General features: G+C 40.7%; 2 protein-coding genes across 2 annotated transcripts in view; one reads left to right on the forward strand and one right to left on the reverse strand.

Annotated features, from left to right (window-relative positions):
- Window positions 1-1,710: 1,710 nt before the first annotated feature.
- ctr9 (CTR9 component of Paf1/RNA polymerase II complex) lies at window positions 1,711-9,617 on the reverse strand. Its single transcript, XM_085402259.1, has 23 exons — window positions 9,436-9,617; window positions 8,088-8,186; window positions 7,503-7,742; window positions 7,298-7,415; window positions 7,127-7,216; window positions 6,554-6,810; window positions 6,344-6,451; window positions 6,026-6,262; window positions 5,698-5,916; window positions 5,310-5,493; window positions 5,133-5,221; window positions 4,854-5,039; window positions 4,560-4,647; window positions 4,322-4,470; window positions 4,119-4,235; window positions 3,890-4,035; window positions 3,734-3,805; window positions 3,241-3,376; window positions 2,949-3,104; window positions 2,714-2,856; window positions 2,529-2,625; window positions 2,302-2,414; window positions 1,711-2,211 (listed from the first exon to the last, which is right to left on the reverse strand). Exons 1-23 carry the CDS (start codon window positions 9,478-9,480, stop codon window positions 1,797-1,799), a joined length of 3,504 nt encoding a protein of 1,167 aa, XP_085258385.1. The 5' UTR covers window positions 9,481-9,617; the 3' UTR covers window positions 1,711-1,796.
- Window positions 9,618-14,283: 4,666 nt separating this feature from the next.
- The window catches only part of irag1 (inositol 1,4,5-triphosphate receptor associated 1), a 32,992-nt gene continuing 31,960 nt past the window's right edge, over window positions 14,284-15,315 (forward strand). The window contains exons 1-2 of the mRNA XM_085402269.1: window positions 14,284-14,324; window positions 14,449-14,504. Coding sequence (XP_085258395.1) covers window positions 14,286-14,324; window positions 14,449-14,504 — 95 coding nt within the window. The 5' untranslated portion in view covers window positions 14,284-14,285. The remainder of the gene's footprint in view (window positions 14,325-14,448; window positions 14,505-15,315) is intronic.

The following is a 15,315-nucleotide window of genomic DNA, read 5'->3' on the forward strand; positions in this document are numbered from 1 at the left end:
TGCATTTGGGTAATCTGTCTTACTGAACATGTGCCTTTGACTGACCAGCACATCATGGAGTAGGTAGGTGAGAGGCAGTGTCCTTGATTTAGAAACATACACCTTCAGTTTATTAAAATTATAGCATAGATTGAACAAGCTGCTGAAAACATGCTTCAGATTCTGATCCATGTTGACATGATAGCATCACACAGATGCTGCATATGTGATATGAATCTCCTACCACATCTCAAATGTGCCCCATTGGTCTGAGATCTGGTGCTTGTTGAGGCCATTTGAATAAAGTGGATTCATTGTCATGTTTAAAAGGATTTGAGGTTTGTGATATGACACATTATCCTGCTAGAAGCAGGTATGTGGGTACAATGTGGTCCTACAGGAATGGACATGGTCAGCCACCATACAAAGGCTGTGGTGTTTAAACAGTGTTTAGTTGGTACTAAGGGGCCCAAACAAACTATCACACACCCTCAGAAGCCTTAACCATTGATACAAGACAGGATGTATCCATGCTTTTATGTTTACACCAAATTCTGACCCCATCATGTAGCAATGTAGCTGAAGTGGAGACTAATCACAGCAGGCAATATTTTTCCAACCTTTTATTGTGTAATTTTGGTGAGCTTGTGGGAATTTTAGCCTCAGTTTCCTGTTCAAGAGTGGCACCCACTGTTGTCTTGTACTGCTGTGGCCATTAAGACATGACATGTTGTGTTTTCAGTGATGACTTTATGTTTACTTTGCTTGTAACAGGTACTTTGAATCACAGCTGCCTCAAAAAAATCCTGATCTCAGATATCAACAAAGCAGAGAACCATCACTCATTCATTGCATGTGTCCTTTTTTTGGGGGGGGGGCATTCTCTTTAAACCCTCGAGATGGTTGAGTGAGAAAATCCCATCAGTTTCTGAAATACTGACACCAACAACCATGTTACATTCAAAGTCACTTAAATCACTTTTGTTCTCCATTTTCATGCTCAATTTGAACTTCAGTGGGTTGTCTTGACTACATCTACAAGCCTAAATGAGCTTCCTGCCACGTGATTGGCTGATTGGATAGTTGTGTGAGTTGAACGGCTGTACCTAACAAAGCAGATGGTGCTTACTGCAGGTTGAATTGTTATGACTTTTACGTACTTGCTACATGTTTGTCTATAGTTTTAGTGATTTGTCTTCATACACAAGTAAAAACAATGTTAAATCAAGTGTTTCTCTCAGTATTTTATCAACACCACCTTACCAAAAATGTAAAACATAAATATAAATATACCTGTACTTGCATGACAAATTATGACTGTGGAGGAAATAGAGATGAAAAGATGTGGTATGAACCCATTGTTAGTATGAATGAATAGTAGTCTTATTGAACATCAGCGTAACCAGGCATAGCAGTCAACAATTACAGTGATGTGTCGACCTGATTTAACTCAGCAGGTGTTTGATCACATCACGATGCCCCTGCTGTCGAGCACAAGTATAGGACACCTTTTTTAATGCTCTACTGTGGTTTACAGCCCCTGCACACCTTACCGGTACTTTTCAAAGGCAAATAAACATCTGTACAAAATAAGCAACAAATTTTTTGGGGTTTTTTTATTTAACTTTTTTTTTTCTTTACACATTTTAGCAAATTTTAACAAAACATCAAGAAAAGAAATTCCCAGTAAGATGTGACCAAAACGCTATGCGCAAAAAAAATTCTCATACGGACAGAAATTCTGCTTTTATTTCAAACAAAAATGCAGATGTTTAAGAGTTTTCTCAGCGTTACACGAGTCTGGGTGATGTGAAGAGTTAATCACTGTCATCATCTTCGTTGTTGGAGGCCTCCTGCTCGGAGCCATTGTCAGAGCGGCGTGGGGAGCCCTCGTTGTCAGAGCGGCGTGGGGAGCCCTCGTTGTCCGATCCCGCTTCAGATCCTCGGTCCGATGCCGGAGCGGGTGATCCAGCCCTAGATTCATCATCTGATCCCGACCGACTCCTCTTGCTCTCATTGTCCGACTGTTCAGAGTCAGACTGCCTCTGCACCCTTCTCTTCTTCACTGGACGGTCGCTGCCAGATTCGTCGTCGTCAGAGCCGGCGGAGCGCCGAGGGCTGCCTGCCTCACTACCGGAGCGGTTACGGCCGCCGTCGGAGTCGCTGTCAGATGCAATGCGCTTCCTGTGGCCGACTTCATCGTCAGATCCCGAACCACTGTCTCTTTGATGTCTGGATGGGAGAAAGAGCGCCATGAGGTTTGTGTCAAATAATGTTTTCAAGGCTTCGTAATACTGTAAAAATCTCACATTAAGCTTTTACCTGTCTTCTGCTATTTTCAGTCCATCCTCATCTGAGGAGGACTCAGAAGACGAAATGATAGCCTTAGATTTGATCTTTCCTTTAAGAGACGGAGGCAGACGCTCAGGCTGAGACTGAAATGAGAAAGATGTTACAATTATAAGAGAAACTGGAGCTGAAAACTGATTTTGTAAATTCTGAAAACTAATTGAGACAGAGAAAAACAGCAAATAATGACTAAAGCGGACCTTCTCGATCTTCTTGCGTCCTTCTTTGGGTTTACGCTGCTTCTTGGGTCGTGATGTTCCTTCCTCATCGCTGTCATCTTCTCCTCCTTTAGCAGGTCTGCAACACAAAATTGAATCCCAGAATCTAAATGTTGTGCTCTGCAGTCAGACTAAACAACATTTTGCATTCACTGCAGAACACTTACCTCCTCTTCTTCTTCTTCCTCTCTCCCTTCTCATCCTCCTCCTGTTCGCTGCTACTGGCCTTTCTCTTCTTCTTCTTCTTCAACGGCAGGTCCTCGTCAGACTCGTCATTAACAAAATCGTCCATGTCGCCTCCTTTCTTACGCTTGGAGAGAAAAACAAAAGAAAAAGTGTTAACCACAATGCATTAAGTGCAGTTTAGAGCTCGCTGCTGGGTTTAGCCGTATTAACACTCACACGTCCTCCTCCACCACTGCTGCCCTTCTTCTTTTCTTTGGGCATTTCCTTTGATCCCTCTGCAAAGGTCAGCAGGTTCTTGGTCTTTTCCACATACAAAGCTCTTTGCTCCAAAAGCTTCTTCTGCTCCTCCACTTCTCTGTTCCTCTTTTCCTCCTAAAGAAAGTTAGTTATTGAGACAACCCAACAGATGACTGATTAGTTTATTTAAAAAATGAATCACAGTCAGACATTATGGGCAAAATGAAACGCATCATGGTGATTACTTAAAAAAAAAAAAAAAAAAAGGTACCTGTTCCTTTATCAGCTGTTGGCGCAGCAGGTCTCTCTCCTGCTCTTGTTTGGCTCGAAGCTCTTTCTCCTCCTCGTCCTGCTTTCTGGCTCTAGCTACATGGTACTGAGCTTGACTCAGCAAGTCAGAGCACTGCCTGCATTCCCAAAACACACCAATATTCCAAATTATGTTACAAAAGACACCAAACACAGCACCCCCCCCCCCCCCAAAAAAAAAGCTCATTAAATTAAAGACTGATAGAAGTACTGCCAAATCATCACACTCCATTTCAAACTGGTCTTTCTACTCTTGGGTCTGTATGATGTCAGTGGGAACCAGATCCACACCACAACCCCACAAACCTGCTGTTTTATGAGGGGCAGCCAATCAGAAGACTGGGGTTCAGAAAGAAGCTAAAACAATCTGTGGATGAACTAAAAGGTTGCACTGACCCAGGATCAGTATAAACTAAATAAGGAATATTTTGAACTGTGAAACAACTCAGACTGACCTGGCCTCAGAAGCAGCGAGAGCGAGGTCAAACCTCATCTTGTCTCCAGCCTTGCTGAGGTAGCTGAAGTACCTGTGAGGGAGATGACACTGCAGGATTAGTAAAGGACGGCCAGAGGAAGAGACAGGGAGGTGGGAACATAAATCAAATCATTACCTGTGAGCCAGTTCCAGCTCTTTGACAGCACTGAGCACAGCCTTCAAGTTGCTCTTCTCATCTTTAAGCACAAGGGTGGCCAGTCTCTGAAGCACCAGGGCCACATTAAACATCAGCACTGTGTCATTGGGTGCCACGTGACGGGCCTTGATGTAGGAACATCAGAAAGACAGAGTTACACTTCCCCCCACACTGCAGAATGAAGCATAAGCCTCTGATTTCATTTTACCTTCAGAAGCATCTGTTTGCACTCTTGCAGTTTGCCACATTTGAAGAGCGCACGTGCGAGGTAAAGCAGCACCTCTGTGTTCTGATATTTGTAAAACTTCTTCAGGCAGTTCTCGTACTGTCAGACAGAGAGAAAAAAACTTAAATGGAAAAAGCAAAGGAAAGACAAAAACTGTAACAGTTTAACACAAGTGAGGCGTTTACCATCTGCACGGCGCTGATGTACTGCTTCTGCTCCACGTAGATGTGAGCCAGATTTAGCCACACATCACTGATTTCGGCTGTGGCCTCCCTCACCTGCGCGAAAACATCTCGCGCCTCTCTGAAGTAGCCCTTGTGGGCAAGGACAGCACCTAGACATAAAAATATATGCATATACTTAATGCAAAACACACACAGCAGAACAGATAAAAAAGATAAGAGAGACTGAAGAGTGGCTGACCGATGCCATTGGCGGCATAGAGGTTCTTGGCATCATTTCGCAGGACTTGCTTGTAGATTGCCAGGGCTCGATCTTGGTGTCTCTTTTCCTGCCGAGACATTTATCACCAGCGAGCACATGTTTTACTCAAGTGCCTGCACATAGCTGAACTTTGTAACAACTATGCTAACCAGCTGCCTGTGTTTATTTAGCAATAGCATTCAGTGAACTGCTATGCTGTTTTACAAGTGTTCTTTAAGCTCTCTCACACAGTTAAATATTCAATCGGTGTCCCGACAGCAGGTTTCCACGTACCTTTTCACGGTCTCTGGTGGGCTGGTGCAGCGTCTGTAACCACACGTTACCCAGAGCCAGCATGGAGTAGGTGTCGTTCTGCGTGGACGGCTGCTTGAGAATACGTTCAAACTTCTTTTGACCTGGACCCCACTCCTGTTTGGCCAGGTGAAGATTTCCTATCAGGGACCAGGCATCCGGGTGATCCTGCAGAACAAATATCACTTAATGGAAAAAGAAAAAAAAAAGAGTTTTTGCAGCAGACTTTGTCTATCGATGACATTTAACACCAGGCTGTACCTGATTAATCTGAAGAGCTTCTTTGAACCAGTCGGAGGCTTCATAGAAGTTTCCTTTGTCCCGAGCCATCGCTCCAAGACGCAAATAACCTGCAGGCCAAAATAAACAATCACAGAGTGGAAACTTGTTGTTTGTTTTTTTTTTTCATAGGCTCATGTTTTATCGATGCATGCTTACAATCCACATAGTTGGGATGTTCTCTGAGGATGTTTTTGTAGAGTTTCTCGGCTTCGTGGAATTCACACATAGCCTCGTACAGACGGGCCAGATTGTAGGAGGTGGTGACAGAAATGGCATTGTAGTAATGCTCGTCATGCTCTCCTTCGGCTTTGGCTCGCTCCAGAGAAGCTAGAAAATATTTCTGGTGGGAACAAGACATGACCCCGTCTTGAATTAGCTCTACTATTTATACAGAGTTATGTACACTCGATGATCAGTAAATACCACAGGCATCCAGTAATATTCTGCAGTTCCATATTAACTGAATAAATTCCCAACTAAATGAAGCTATACTTAGTTCAGGAGCTCTCAGGTTAAACTGCATTTATGGTATATTATTAGCTACCTTGGCTTCCCCTAGGTTGCCCAGTCTGAAGTGCAGAGCCCCCAGGTTGTTGAGAATCTCGGGGGGAACGTCGGCCTGCACCTTCTCCTGCAGGATGCGCGTAGCTGTGCCGTAAGCGGACAGCGCTCCTTGGATGTCTGTCTGCTCCAGAATTTGTGCCAGCTCAATCCACGCCTCCACATCATCTGGGTACTGCTCTGTTACTTTCTTCAAGTGCCCCTATGAAACAAAAACAGTGGAATATATCCAGTAACCATTAAGCATATTTATCAAAATATGTCTGGCACAATTTTCCAAGCTATGAGATAAGTGACATGAGAATACACACTTTTGCAATGTCTCTTTTTTCCTGATCGTCAGATGTTGCATAGAGAGACCCAAGGATTTTCATAGTCTCATAGTTGTTGGGGTAAGCCTTTAAAACCTTTTCAAAGCACTGCGCTGCATTTTCTTTGTCTCTTCGATATACATACATCTGCCCCAGGCCGAAGAACGGCAGCACAAAGGTGGACGAGGCAAACTGAGTGGCTTGGTAATAATACTGAAACGCCTGGTCGTAGTCCTCCTGTGGAAGAAGAAAGCACAGATATGAATGGCGATCTCAGTAAACAATAACAAGCTTGCACGCAGCTGGTTGGGATCGTACCTGCACGTGAAACGAGCGAGCTAACTGATAGCAGCTCTCAGCCTGCATGGCCTCAACTTCGGTGTTGTGGAAAGCGTGCAGAGCGAGATGCTGCACTTTACTGTAGTCCTGAGAGGAAGCAGAAAGCACATAGGCACGAAGAACAGTTAATAACAGCGAAAGGCTAAAACTTATATTTTCACCGCATTTCAACAACACAGCCGTGATTACCTTTTTGAAGAAGAAGTGGTTGGCGAGGTGGTTGAGCACCATGGGGTTGCTGGGGTCGATGGTGTAGGCCCGCGAAAGGAGCTGCACTCCGTTCTTGATGGAGTCTGCCTCTTTGTTGTTGAGCTCTAAAACAGCCAAACCAACGAGCGCTCCCACACACTTTGAATTAAGCTCCAGGGCTCGACCGAAAGCCAAACGAGCCTTCTCCAGTTTGTTGAGCTTGACGAAACAGTGGCCCATCCCCAGCCTCACCTCAGCTACACAAAAACAAGACAAAGAACAAGTTGGGAACATTCGTTTTAGAACCAATATGAGTGAAGGGCAAATATATTATCTGCGGTCCTGTGTTTTTAAAATCAAGGATCTTCTGTTCATAAATTGTATTTGTAAGTTAACAATGAAGTGGCTCATTACCTACATATCTTTGCCACATAAAACATGAACATGCTGGCTCTTGTTGCTGCTGCAACAATAATATTTTCATCATAATATTGATGATCATGACAACAACAATAATAAATTAAATACAGGCATGCGGGGACTGTTTAAAGACATAACATGTTATTGGTTTACCTGGGCAGCCGGGGTTTGTACGCAGAGCCTTTTTGTAGTATGCCAATGCTCCTCTGTAATCCTTTTTATTGAAGGAGATGCAAGCCTTACCTGTTTAACAACAACATTGTTATTACTTCAGTCAATCAGTGTAGTGCATTTCAGTCCTACGCTGTTTCATATTCAAGTTACCAAGCAAAGCAGGGATGTTATTAGTGGACTGGTTGAGGACAAAGTGGAACTGAGCATCGGCCTGGTCCATCTTGTCTCCTTCCAGCAGGCAGAAACAGGCTCTTCCCAACAAATGGTTCTGATTGAGACAACAGTATGTTCAATTTACTTGAAATGCAAGAAACATAACCTCATTTATCACCTGCTATGCTACTTTTTTTCCTACCTGATCATACATGATGATCTTGTCTGCCATAGTATACAGGAGCGTAGCCTGTGTGATGAGCTCTTTCTTGGCATCTTTGTTTTTCTCTTTACGTGCTTGCTGGACATAGTAAGCTGCCAGAGTGTCCAGACAGGTCATCTGGTCTTTTTCGTGGTCTCTGTAGTCGAGGTTTCCATCAATACGTGCTGCCTCTAAAAGCTTTACAAAGTCTTCTGTTTTGCCCTGTTTGTAGTACTCCAACTTAAGAAGAAATAGAAGGAAAACTGTCACACTCGATTGGAATTTCACATTGTTTGTACACGTTTCATCAAATTAACATTTATACACACATCAGTTGATGCAGTAATTAATCTGAATCTAAGAACTACCTGATTGACAAGAAATTTACTGTTTAAAATTCACTTATTGAAATTTTCTGGTTCTCAAATGTGCGATTTTGCTTCTCTGTCACATCTTTGTATTTTGGGTTGAGAAAACAAAATACTTCGAGCTGTCACACTGACGTTTGGGATAAACTGAAAAAAGAGCTTAATCATTATTTGTAGAACAACAACCATGAAGTCTAGGGCCGATGTATCGACTCACCGCCAGAGCAATCCAAATGTGCAGCTGCGTGTGCTCCTGCTTCAAGATACTGATGACCTCATCTCCTTCAGGAAGTTGGTCGAAGTCGAGCTCGATGACCTAGAAAACACAGATATGTATGTATGTTATTACAGTAAGTATCTCAGCATGCATGGTGTTGCCAGTGGAAAAACATATCTATGCAGATTATATGTGCATTATATTATTTTATTGTAATAGTAGTGTAAATCCTGACACATGTATCAATTCAGAGTGTTATGAATTAGAAACTGGAAACTTTGTTACGCACTGCAAGAAAACCACCTGCATCCTAATGTAGCAAAGACTAAGGAACGGGTTGTGGGCATGAATAGGCCAAGAACTCCAGCGACCCCCATTTCCATCCATGGGGTCTGTGTGGAGACGATGGGGGATTTCAAATACCTCGGTGTTTACACTGATTAAAACACAGAAGTCCTCTACAAGGAGAATCAAACTTGTATTTACTGTCTAATGAATGAACTTTAATACTTATGGGATGATGCTCCCAATTTTTTACGAGTCTGTGCTGGTCAGTGCCATCCTCTATGCACAGAACCCAGAGATTGATAACCATGCCTACCTGTGGCCATCAGACTTTATAACTCTGTACTGTACATAGTGTTGCTTTAATTTTGGAATATTTGATTTTAATTTTACATTAAGTGTGTACTTATATTTTTACTTTAAAAAATGGTTTCCATCTTCTCTCTTGCATATTTTCTATTTTAACAAAATATGTTTAACAAAAAAAACATTTTGCATTTAATTCTTCAACGTCAGTTTCTTAGGTAGATTTCACTTGACCTACACAGTTTAATAGAAAAACTTTGCTGCTGCAAATGCTTACAAGGTTCAATAAATGTGTTGGTTATACTGACTATTACTGGCATATGTTTCTAATACTTGGTCCACTCCTAACGTAGCCTAAACACTAATGCAACCGACTGCCTGCAACTACAACACATCTGTCACAAATTCGGTGATGTGTTGAAATACCACAACGCTTATCAGGCTCTTAAATTAAATAGAAAACACCTCAGTAGAATTTAATGTTTACTGCATCACTGAGAACGGCGACGACAAAACATCGCGATAAGTAAGCTTTGCACAGGCGCCGAACGCATATTTAAGGAGTTGGAACAGCTGACAAGTATTAAAATGTCACTATGTCTAAACTCCAGATTGCAAACAAATACACCAGGCTTTCGTTACAATGCCACTCTGTAAGCAGGTACACAACATCAGCTCAGGCTATCCGCAGTTAGCTTAAGCGGCTAACAGCACAGCTAGATCCTCTTAGTGAAAACAGGTTCACGGAAAGATTTACCTCATCTGTGTCCCGTAAAGGGATCTCGATAGAGCCTCGAGACATCTTGAAAGAATAACCAAAACGACCCGAAGCTAGATTTATCTAAAAAAAAATTGTAAAAATAAAAATACAATTTCTTCCACCCGTTGTCTGCTAGTAGCTAATTCATGCTTCCGAAACACACGGATGGCGCAACTGAAATTATGTCCGGGCAGAAACCATAAACACTATGACTCAATGACTGTAGAAAAAAATACAGTCATTACTATAACTCAAAGAGAAACTGCCACAAAAAAAAGACGAATTTAGTTAACAATGGGAGAGCCATCGCTTACAATACAATAAAACAATAGTGTTTTATTGGGAATAAACTGCCACACACACTCACACTGGAAGGTAGTTACTTCCTACATTTGCTGAATTCAAAGGGGAGACTGTGCATTTGATGTGTTAAACGTGTGAATTTAAATTTACTGTGTGCATCATTGTCACAAACCTCTCCAGAGCTGCATTTTGGCAAGCAGTGGGAGGAGGGTGTGGAGGGAGGCTGAGGGGATGTCAGCTGGTTTTGATGTGAGTCCTGAAAACCAAAGAAGCACCTTGAAGACTTCACAGTATTTCAGAATTAAAGAGTAGAAGACAAACAATAAGGTGATGCTTCTTACTGAATGATTTTCTTTACAGAAAACCTTTCCGGACTGAAAAGTAAGATTTTTTTCTGACTTGTTTCTGTTTAAAAATAAATGTTTAAAGGCTATATGAGATAAGACCAAAAACATATGTGTCTTCCAATCTAACTGTAAACCATATGAATTGTCTTCCCTGCAGAAATCTTCAGAGGTGGAAATTTGGTTCACGTGACAGTTCTTTAACACAACTGTACTGTCTGAAAACCTGCATTTTTTAACTCATTTTTTATGAAGACTGGCTAGATTTAGTTTCTAAAAACCATCTATGATCCAATTTGCATCAAAGATAATACGTAATTCCAATTTCTGTTCAATTTTATGATATTAGTCTGTTAGTTTTAGCCTCCAGACACAATGCACAAAGTTAAAAATGCATTTGTTTATTTAAATTTCAGGTCATGCAGGGACATGACTGTCCAGCATAGTTGCTCTCTGTGGCTTCAGGAGAAACAAACACAATGTCTGACGACAATAATGGTGAGTGTTTCAGTTTATCCAGTATTAGTATCAAACAAGTATACAGCATATTCATTTCTTTTTCTAACATTTTCTAACACATGTAAAGTGTGGGAGACATCTGGCTGTGGGATGAACGATGTGTTTGAGGACAGCAAAGACACAAGCGGATTATCTGAACATGAACTCCTTGACATCGTGTATGATACGTGTAATAGCAGCAAATCAGGTACACAGATGGACTGAATTTCATTTAGACAAAAAAACGGTGCAGTAATGGTGTGACGTCTTTTTCATTTCCTCCTTTTCCCCTCTTGCCTTCAGGAGAAGTGTTAGCCTCTACCATTTTCGAGTATCTGCACACCATGACTGCTCAGAGCCCAGGGCAGGACCGATTGGCTGCCCTGCAACGGCTGCTTGACCCTGACTGTCAGGACCCACATGTGAGCAGAGAGACGTTTCACTCCACCATGAGGACGTGGATCACCCAGTGCAGCGAGGACAGGTGAGACTTAAACTCTACACAAGGGATCTTATTAGAGATGTTTTGCAACCTTGGCATTACATCTAAAGCTTCATATCCAATTAAATATATTGTTACTACAGATTAAAGTTCCCAACAGTATATTTTTATTTTGACTTTTTTTAAGTTAGCTCCACTTTAAATAATTACCTTTGAAGGTAATCATCTAAAACAAGGGGAAGAATAATTTAAAGATGAAGGGATGAAGATGGTCTACCACAATGTCTATCACATTTGATCTTTTTTACAAACACAGCAGGCCATATGCAGTTAAATTTATTTTTTTCCCTACTTTTCTATCAATAAAATTTTTTTTTTAATCAGCTGTGATATCACTCAGTTTTCCTGTGTTACAGTACTGATGAGGACAGCAGCCATGTACCTCGGCCAAACACATCTGAAGAGCCTGTAAATGCAAATGGTGTGTTTCCAGGTTTTATTCGGAGTTTTGAGACTCAGTTTATTAAATATGAAACAATTCATTACTCCTGATTTCCTTTCAGGGCTGGGTTTGTCATTTTGTCAAAGTGAAGAGACGTCATCAGAAGGCCAGCTGTGTTTCTGGTTGGATATTTTATTCTAGTTTAACCATTGCTTCTGTTTGCCTCCCTAATCAGTTTGATTTCACACATTAGTAACCATTTCTTTGGCTTCAGCGATGGAAAAGACCTGTCATGTACAGTGGCTGAACTGAAGCATGCCAACCGCAAACTTAGTGAGCAGAACAGTAGTCTGCTGAGGACTGTTGCTCAATGTGAAGACACAAACCTGCAGCTCACTCTGGACATCACTGAGCTGCGAGCAAAGCTGGTCAGGTGAAGAATAAACTAATTTCTCCCACAGTTAACTGCATTTCAAGCATGTAAGATTACACTACTGTAATAACTTCCAGCAAAAGCAGATTGTTTTATTATTCAAGTTTTATTATTCAACTATATCATATCATTTATTTGCACTTCAAAAATGAGAAACTGATCACTAAAAGTGTAATAAACATCTAATGACTGAAAAATGAGCAGAAATACCAATACCAATCATTATAGACTGCACATATTTCATGTAGGTAAACTCGGGTTTGGACAACACGTATATTTTAACAAATATATCTTAACTCTGAACATGATCAGTGTTCAGATTGCTCAGATTAACTTGTATCAAACTATTGTGAAACTAGTTTATGTGAACTTATTCATATGAATAAGGCCTAACAGACACACCTTTGTGAAGTGACTACATATTCAAAAGCATATTTAAACAAATAAGATAAACTCTGAAAACCAGCTATGGGTAGAAGTTCACATGAACTCATTGTGGGCACAAATGTTATTAATTTTGGGCTTTTAGTGATTTCTCTGTACTTTTTTTTCCAGGGTGGAATGATTGTACAGCATTCATCTTTAATGACCAAAGAAGCAAGACCTTCATTTAGACTTTCTCAAATCCACACAGGGGCAAAATAATATATAAAGGCTCTAAATACATGTACATACACCACCATTAATATTTGTTTAAGCATCCCTTAGCAAGTTTCACCTCAATTGAATCCTTCAGTAAGCATCAACAAGCTTCTGGCAGGATATTTGATTATGCTTCTTAGCAGAATTGGTAGAGTTAATTTAGATTGGTGGAAGGGATGAAGTGAAGATGACTTGCCAGACTCGTTTGGTACCGTCAACAAGCTTCTGATAAAATTCTGGATGGAGATTTGACTTCTTCTTGGCAGAACTGTTGGAGTTAATTTAAAATGATTGATTTCGAGGCCCCATTTTGGAGTGCAGTCATACATTTTCAATAGGTTTACGGTCATCGCTTTGGGAAGACCAGAAGCTTAATGTTTTATCCATTCCAAAAGAAGTATTGATGTCTGTTTGGGATCACTGTCCTGTTTGAACACCAAACTCTGTCCAAGTTTCAACCTTGTAGCTGTTGATTTGAGGTGAAGTTGAAGAATAGGTAGCTAGCCTTCTTCATCATTTCATCCATTTTCCACTACCGGTACCAGTGGTAGCAAAACAGCCCCAGAGCATGACGCTACCACCACCATGCTGGTGCTGTAAAACAAACCCCTTTTATGCTGATAAAGAGAAACTACCAGTTGTAGTCAATCGTGATCACTAATGAGAAGTAAACCGACCTTGGTGATTTATATATACATATATATATATATTCTTTTGATCCTGTGTGGATTAGAGAAAACTCAACATAACATTTAAAAAAATCCAAAACCCAATTCTTTTTAAAAATTTTAAAGCTATAAAAAATGCATGCTTCACAATCATTCCACCCACCATACATATATAACAAGCCCATTTCTTAAAAAACATCAACAACATAATAAGCATCAGTTACTTACTCCAAATGGCACAAATAGGCCCTTCAGACTTTTCCTTAAGCAATCTTCTCATAGACACACATTTATTAATTTATTAATTGTTTGGTTTGTTCTTGTCAGTATCTTTTTTCATGTAGTCAGTCATGTAATTACCTTGTAATTTGCTTGTCTTGGTTTGTTTGTCATGTGAAGTGCTCAGAGGTCAGCAGTGAGAGTTAGATCTCTGACAGAAGAACTGGAGGAGACACGTCAAGCATTTAAAGAGGCCCGGGAGAAAGCCAGTCGGACCCAGAATAGCTGCTCCAAACTGGTATGTCAAACTCTCAGCAGTCCCACAGTGAAACTTTCTGCTGCGTTCGGCTTATTTTATATGGCAACTATTTACATTTAAGTCTCTTTTTTTGATCTTCAGAGCAATGAGGTTGAATGTCTTCAGAGTGATATTCGAAGGCTTGAAGACAAGGTAATGTACATCTTAAAAATATGCCCAATCTGTGCGCTTTCCATTATATAAAATAAAGCTGATGTTTACATAAACGAGCATTTTTCATTTCCACACAGAATGAAAAACTCATCTTTGAGAAAACATGCTCCGAAGAAAGCCTCAACAAATTGAGGAAGGTCAACACTGAATTGAGGGTAAGAAGAGATGAGTGTAATTGTTTCTACACTGTAATGAGTTTGTGTTGTTAGTAAAAGCCTGTATGTTCACAGGCTGGAGTTGAGGAAACTCTGATTATGTTGACACTGAGAGACAGAGAAATATCAAAGGTAAGTAAAAAAAATTCCTAACGATGAAAGTTGAAATTGTCACATTTAAAAATTTTTTTTAACCTTAACTGTCTAGAAAGACATTCTTATGGAAAAGATGAAGAACGCTCATGTGGAGAATCACAGAATGATAGAGGTATGTTTGATATTGTGGAGCTTAGAGTTGAAGGGAGAATATTCGATACTTTAAATGCCATGACATCATATTGAATGCTAATCAGATGTTACTAGAAAAATGTTCCTCTATTCCGGTGTTGTAGGGTCTGCAATCCGAGCTGATGAGGTTACACGAACATTCAAACCAAGTTCTTCAGAGGTATTTTTAATTAATTGCTTATAAATGTAACATGGTGCTGACTGTTGCTTTCACTTCTCAAAAGGGCTCCTTTTGAGATTCATATGATTCTGAGAATTATAGGAGAATCAAGTTTAGCACAATACTACGCTATTAAACTGAGTGGCAAACTGTGTTATGATTTGCACTGTAGCTTTAAAAAGGGAGGATGAAAATCAGAGCAACAGAGACTGGGAAATCTCGACTCTCTAACACGAGTAATAGCCATGTCTGGAAATAAAAGATGGATATAGCCAGCATAGCTTATCACTATGGTAGTTATCACTATGGTATCACTATCACTATGGTAGCTACCAGCATAGCTCTCACTTTGAACCATCAATTTTGGCGTTACTGCATCCACAGACACAAGTAGCTCCTAATTGGGCAAAAGTAAAAATAAAAATGCTAGAATTTTACTCCCCAAAACCGGGGAGAGAATGCAGACTTCCTGGACAGGCTGTTAGTAAAATTAGCTGTACATGAAACTTATTTGTCAGACAATTGCCTTAATAACCTAAAGGCACAAAATCCCACATCAGTTAGCCCACTAGTAAGCTGATGTGCTAGCATAAATAATGCATAACTTTAATCCTTAATGGAATTAACCAAGCGAGTGAGTAGCTTTATTTTGATGGGCACAAGATGCGACCAATCACATGCAAAGAGCGACTGGGGTCATACCATTATGTGACAGAAGGAAGGGGGGCAGACGTTCTGATGACAGGAAGCGTGATGGTATAGGCCAGGTACACAGGGAGACAGGGGGAGCCAGTGTTGTGCCAAAAACTGA

The sequence above is a fragment of the Rhamphochromis longiceps genome, linkage group LG1 (genome assembly GCF_057381845.1).
Source record: "Rhamphochromis longiceps isolate RC_006_pf linkage group LG1, R_longiceps_female_GT1.1, whole genome shotgun sequence".
In the NCBI taxonomy this organism is placed as follows: Eukaryota; Metazoa; Chordata; class Actinopteri; order Cichliformes; family Cichlidae; genus Rhamphochromis; species Rhamphochromis longiceps.

Coding starts and splice junctions, on each gene's coding strand:
- ctr9 (XM_085402259.1), bottom strand. CDS start 9,480: ATGTCTCGAGGCTCTATCGAGATCCCTTTACGGGACACAGATGAG. Junction 8,187..9,435: donor CTTTACGGGACACAGATGAG/GTAAATCTTTCC, acceptor TGTGTTTTCTAG/GTCATCGAGCTCGACTTCGA. Junction 5,222..5,309: donor ACATCCCAACTATGTGGATT/GTAAGCATGCAT, acceptor TTTGGCCTGCAG/GTTATTTGCGTCTTGGAGCG.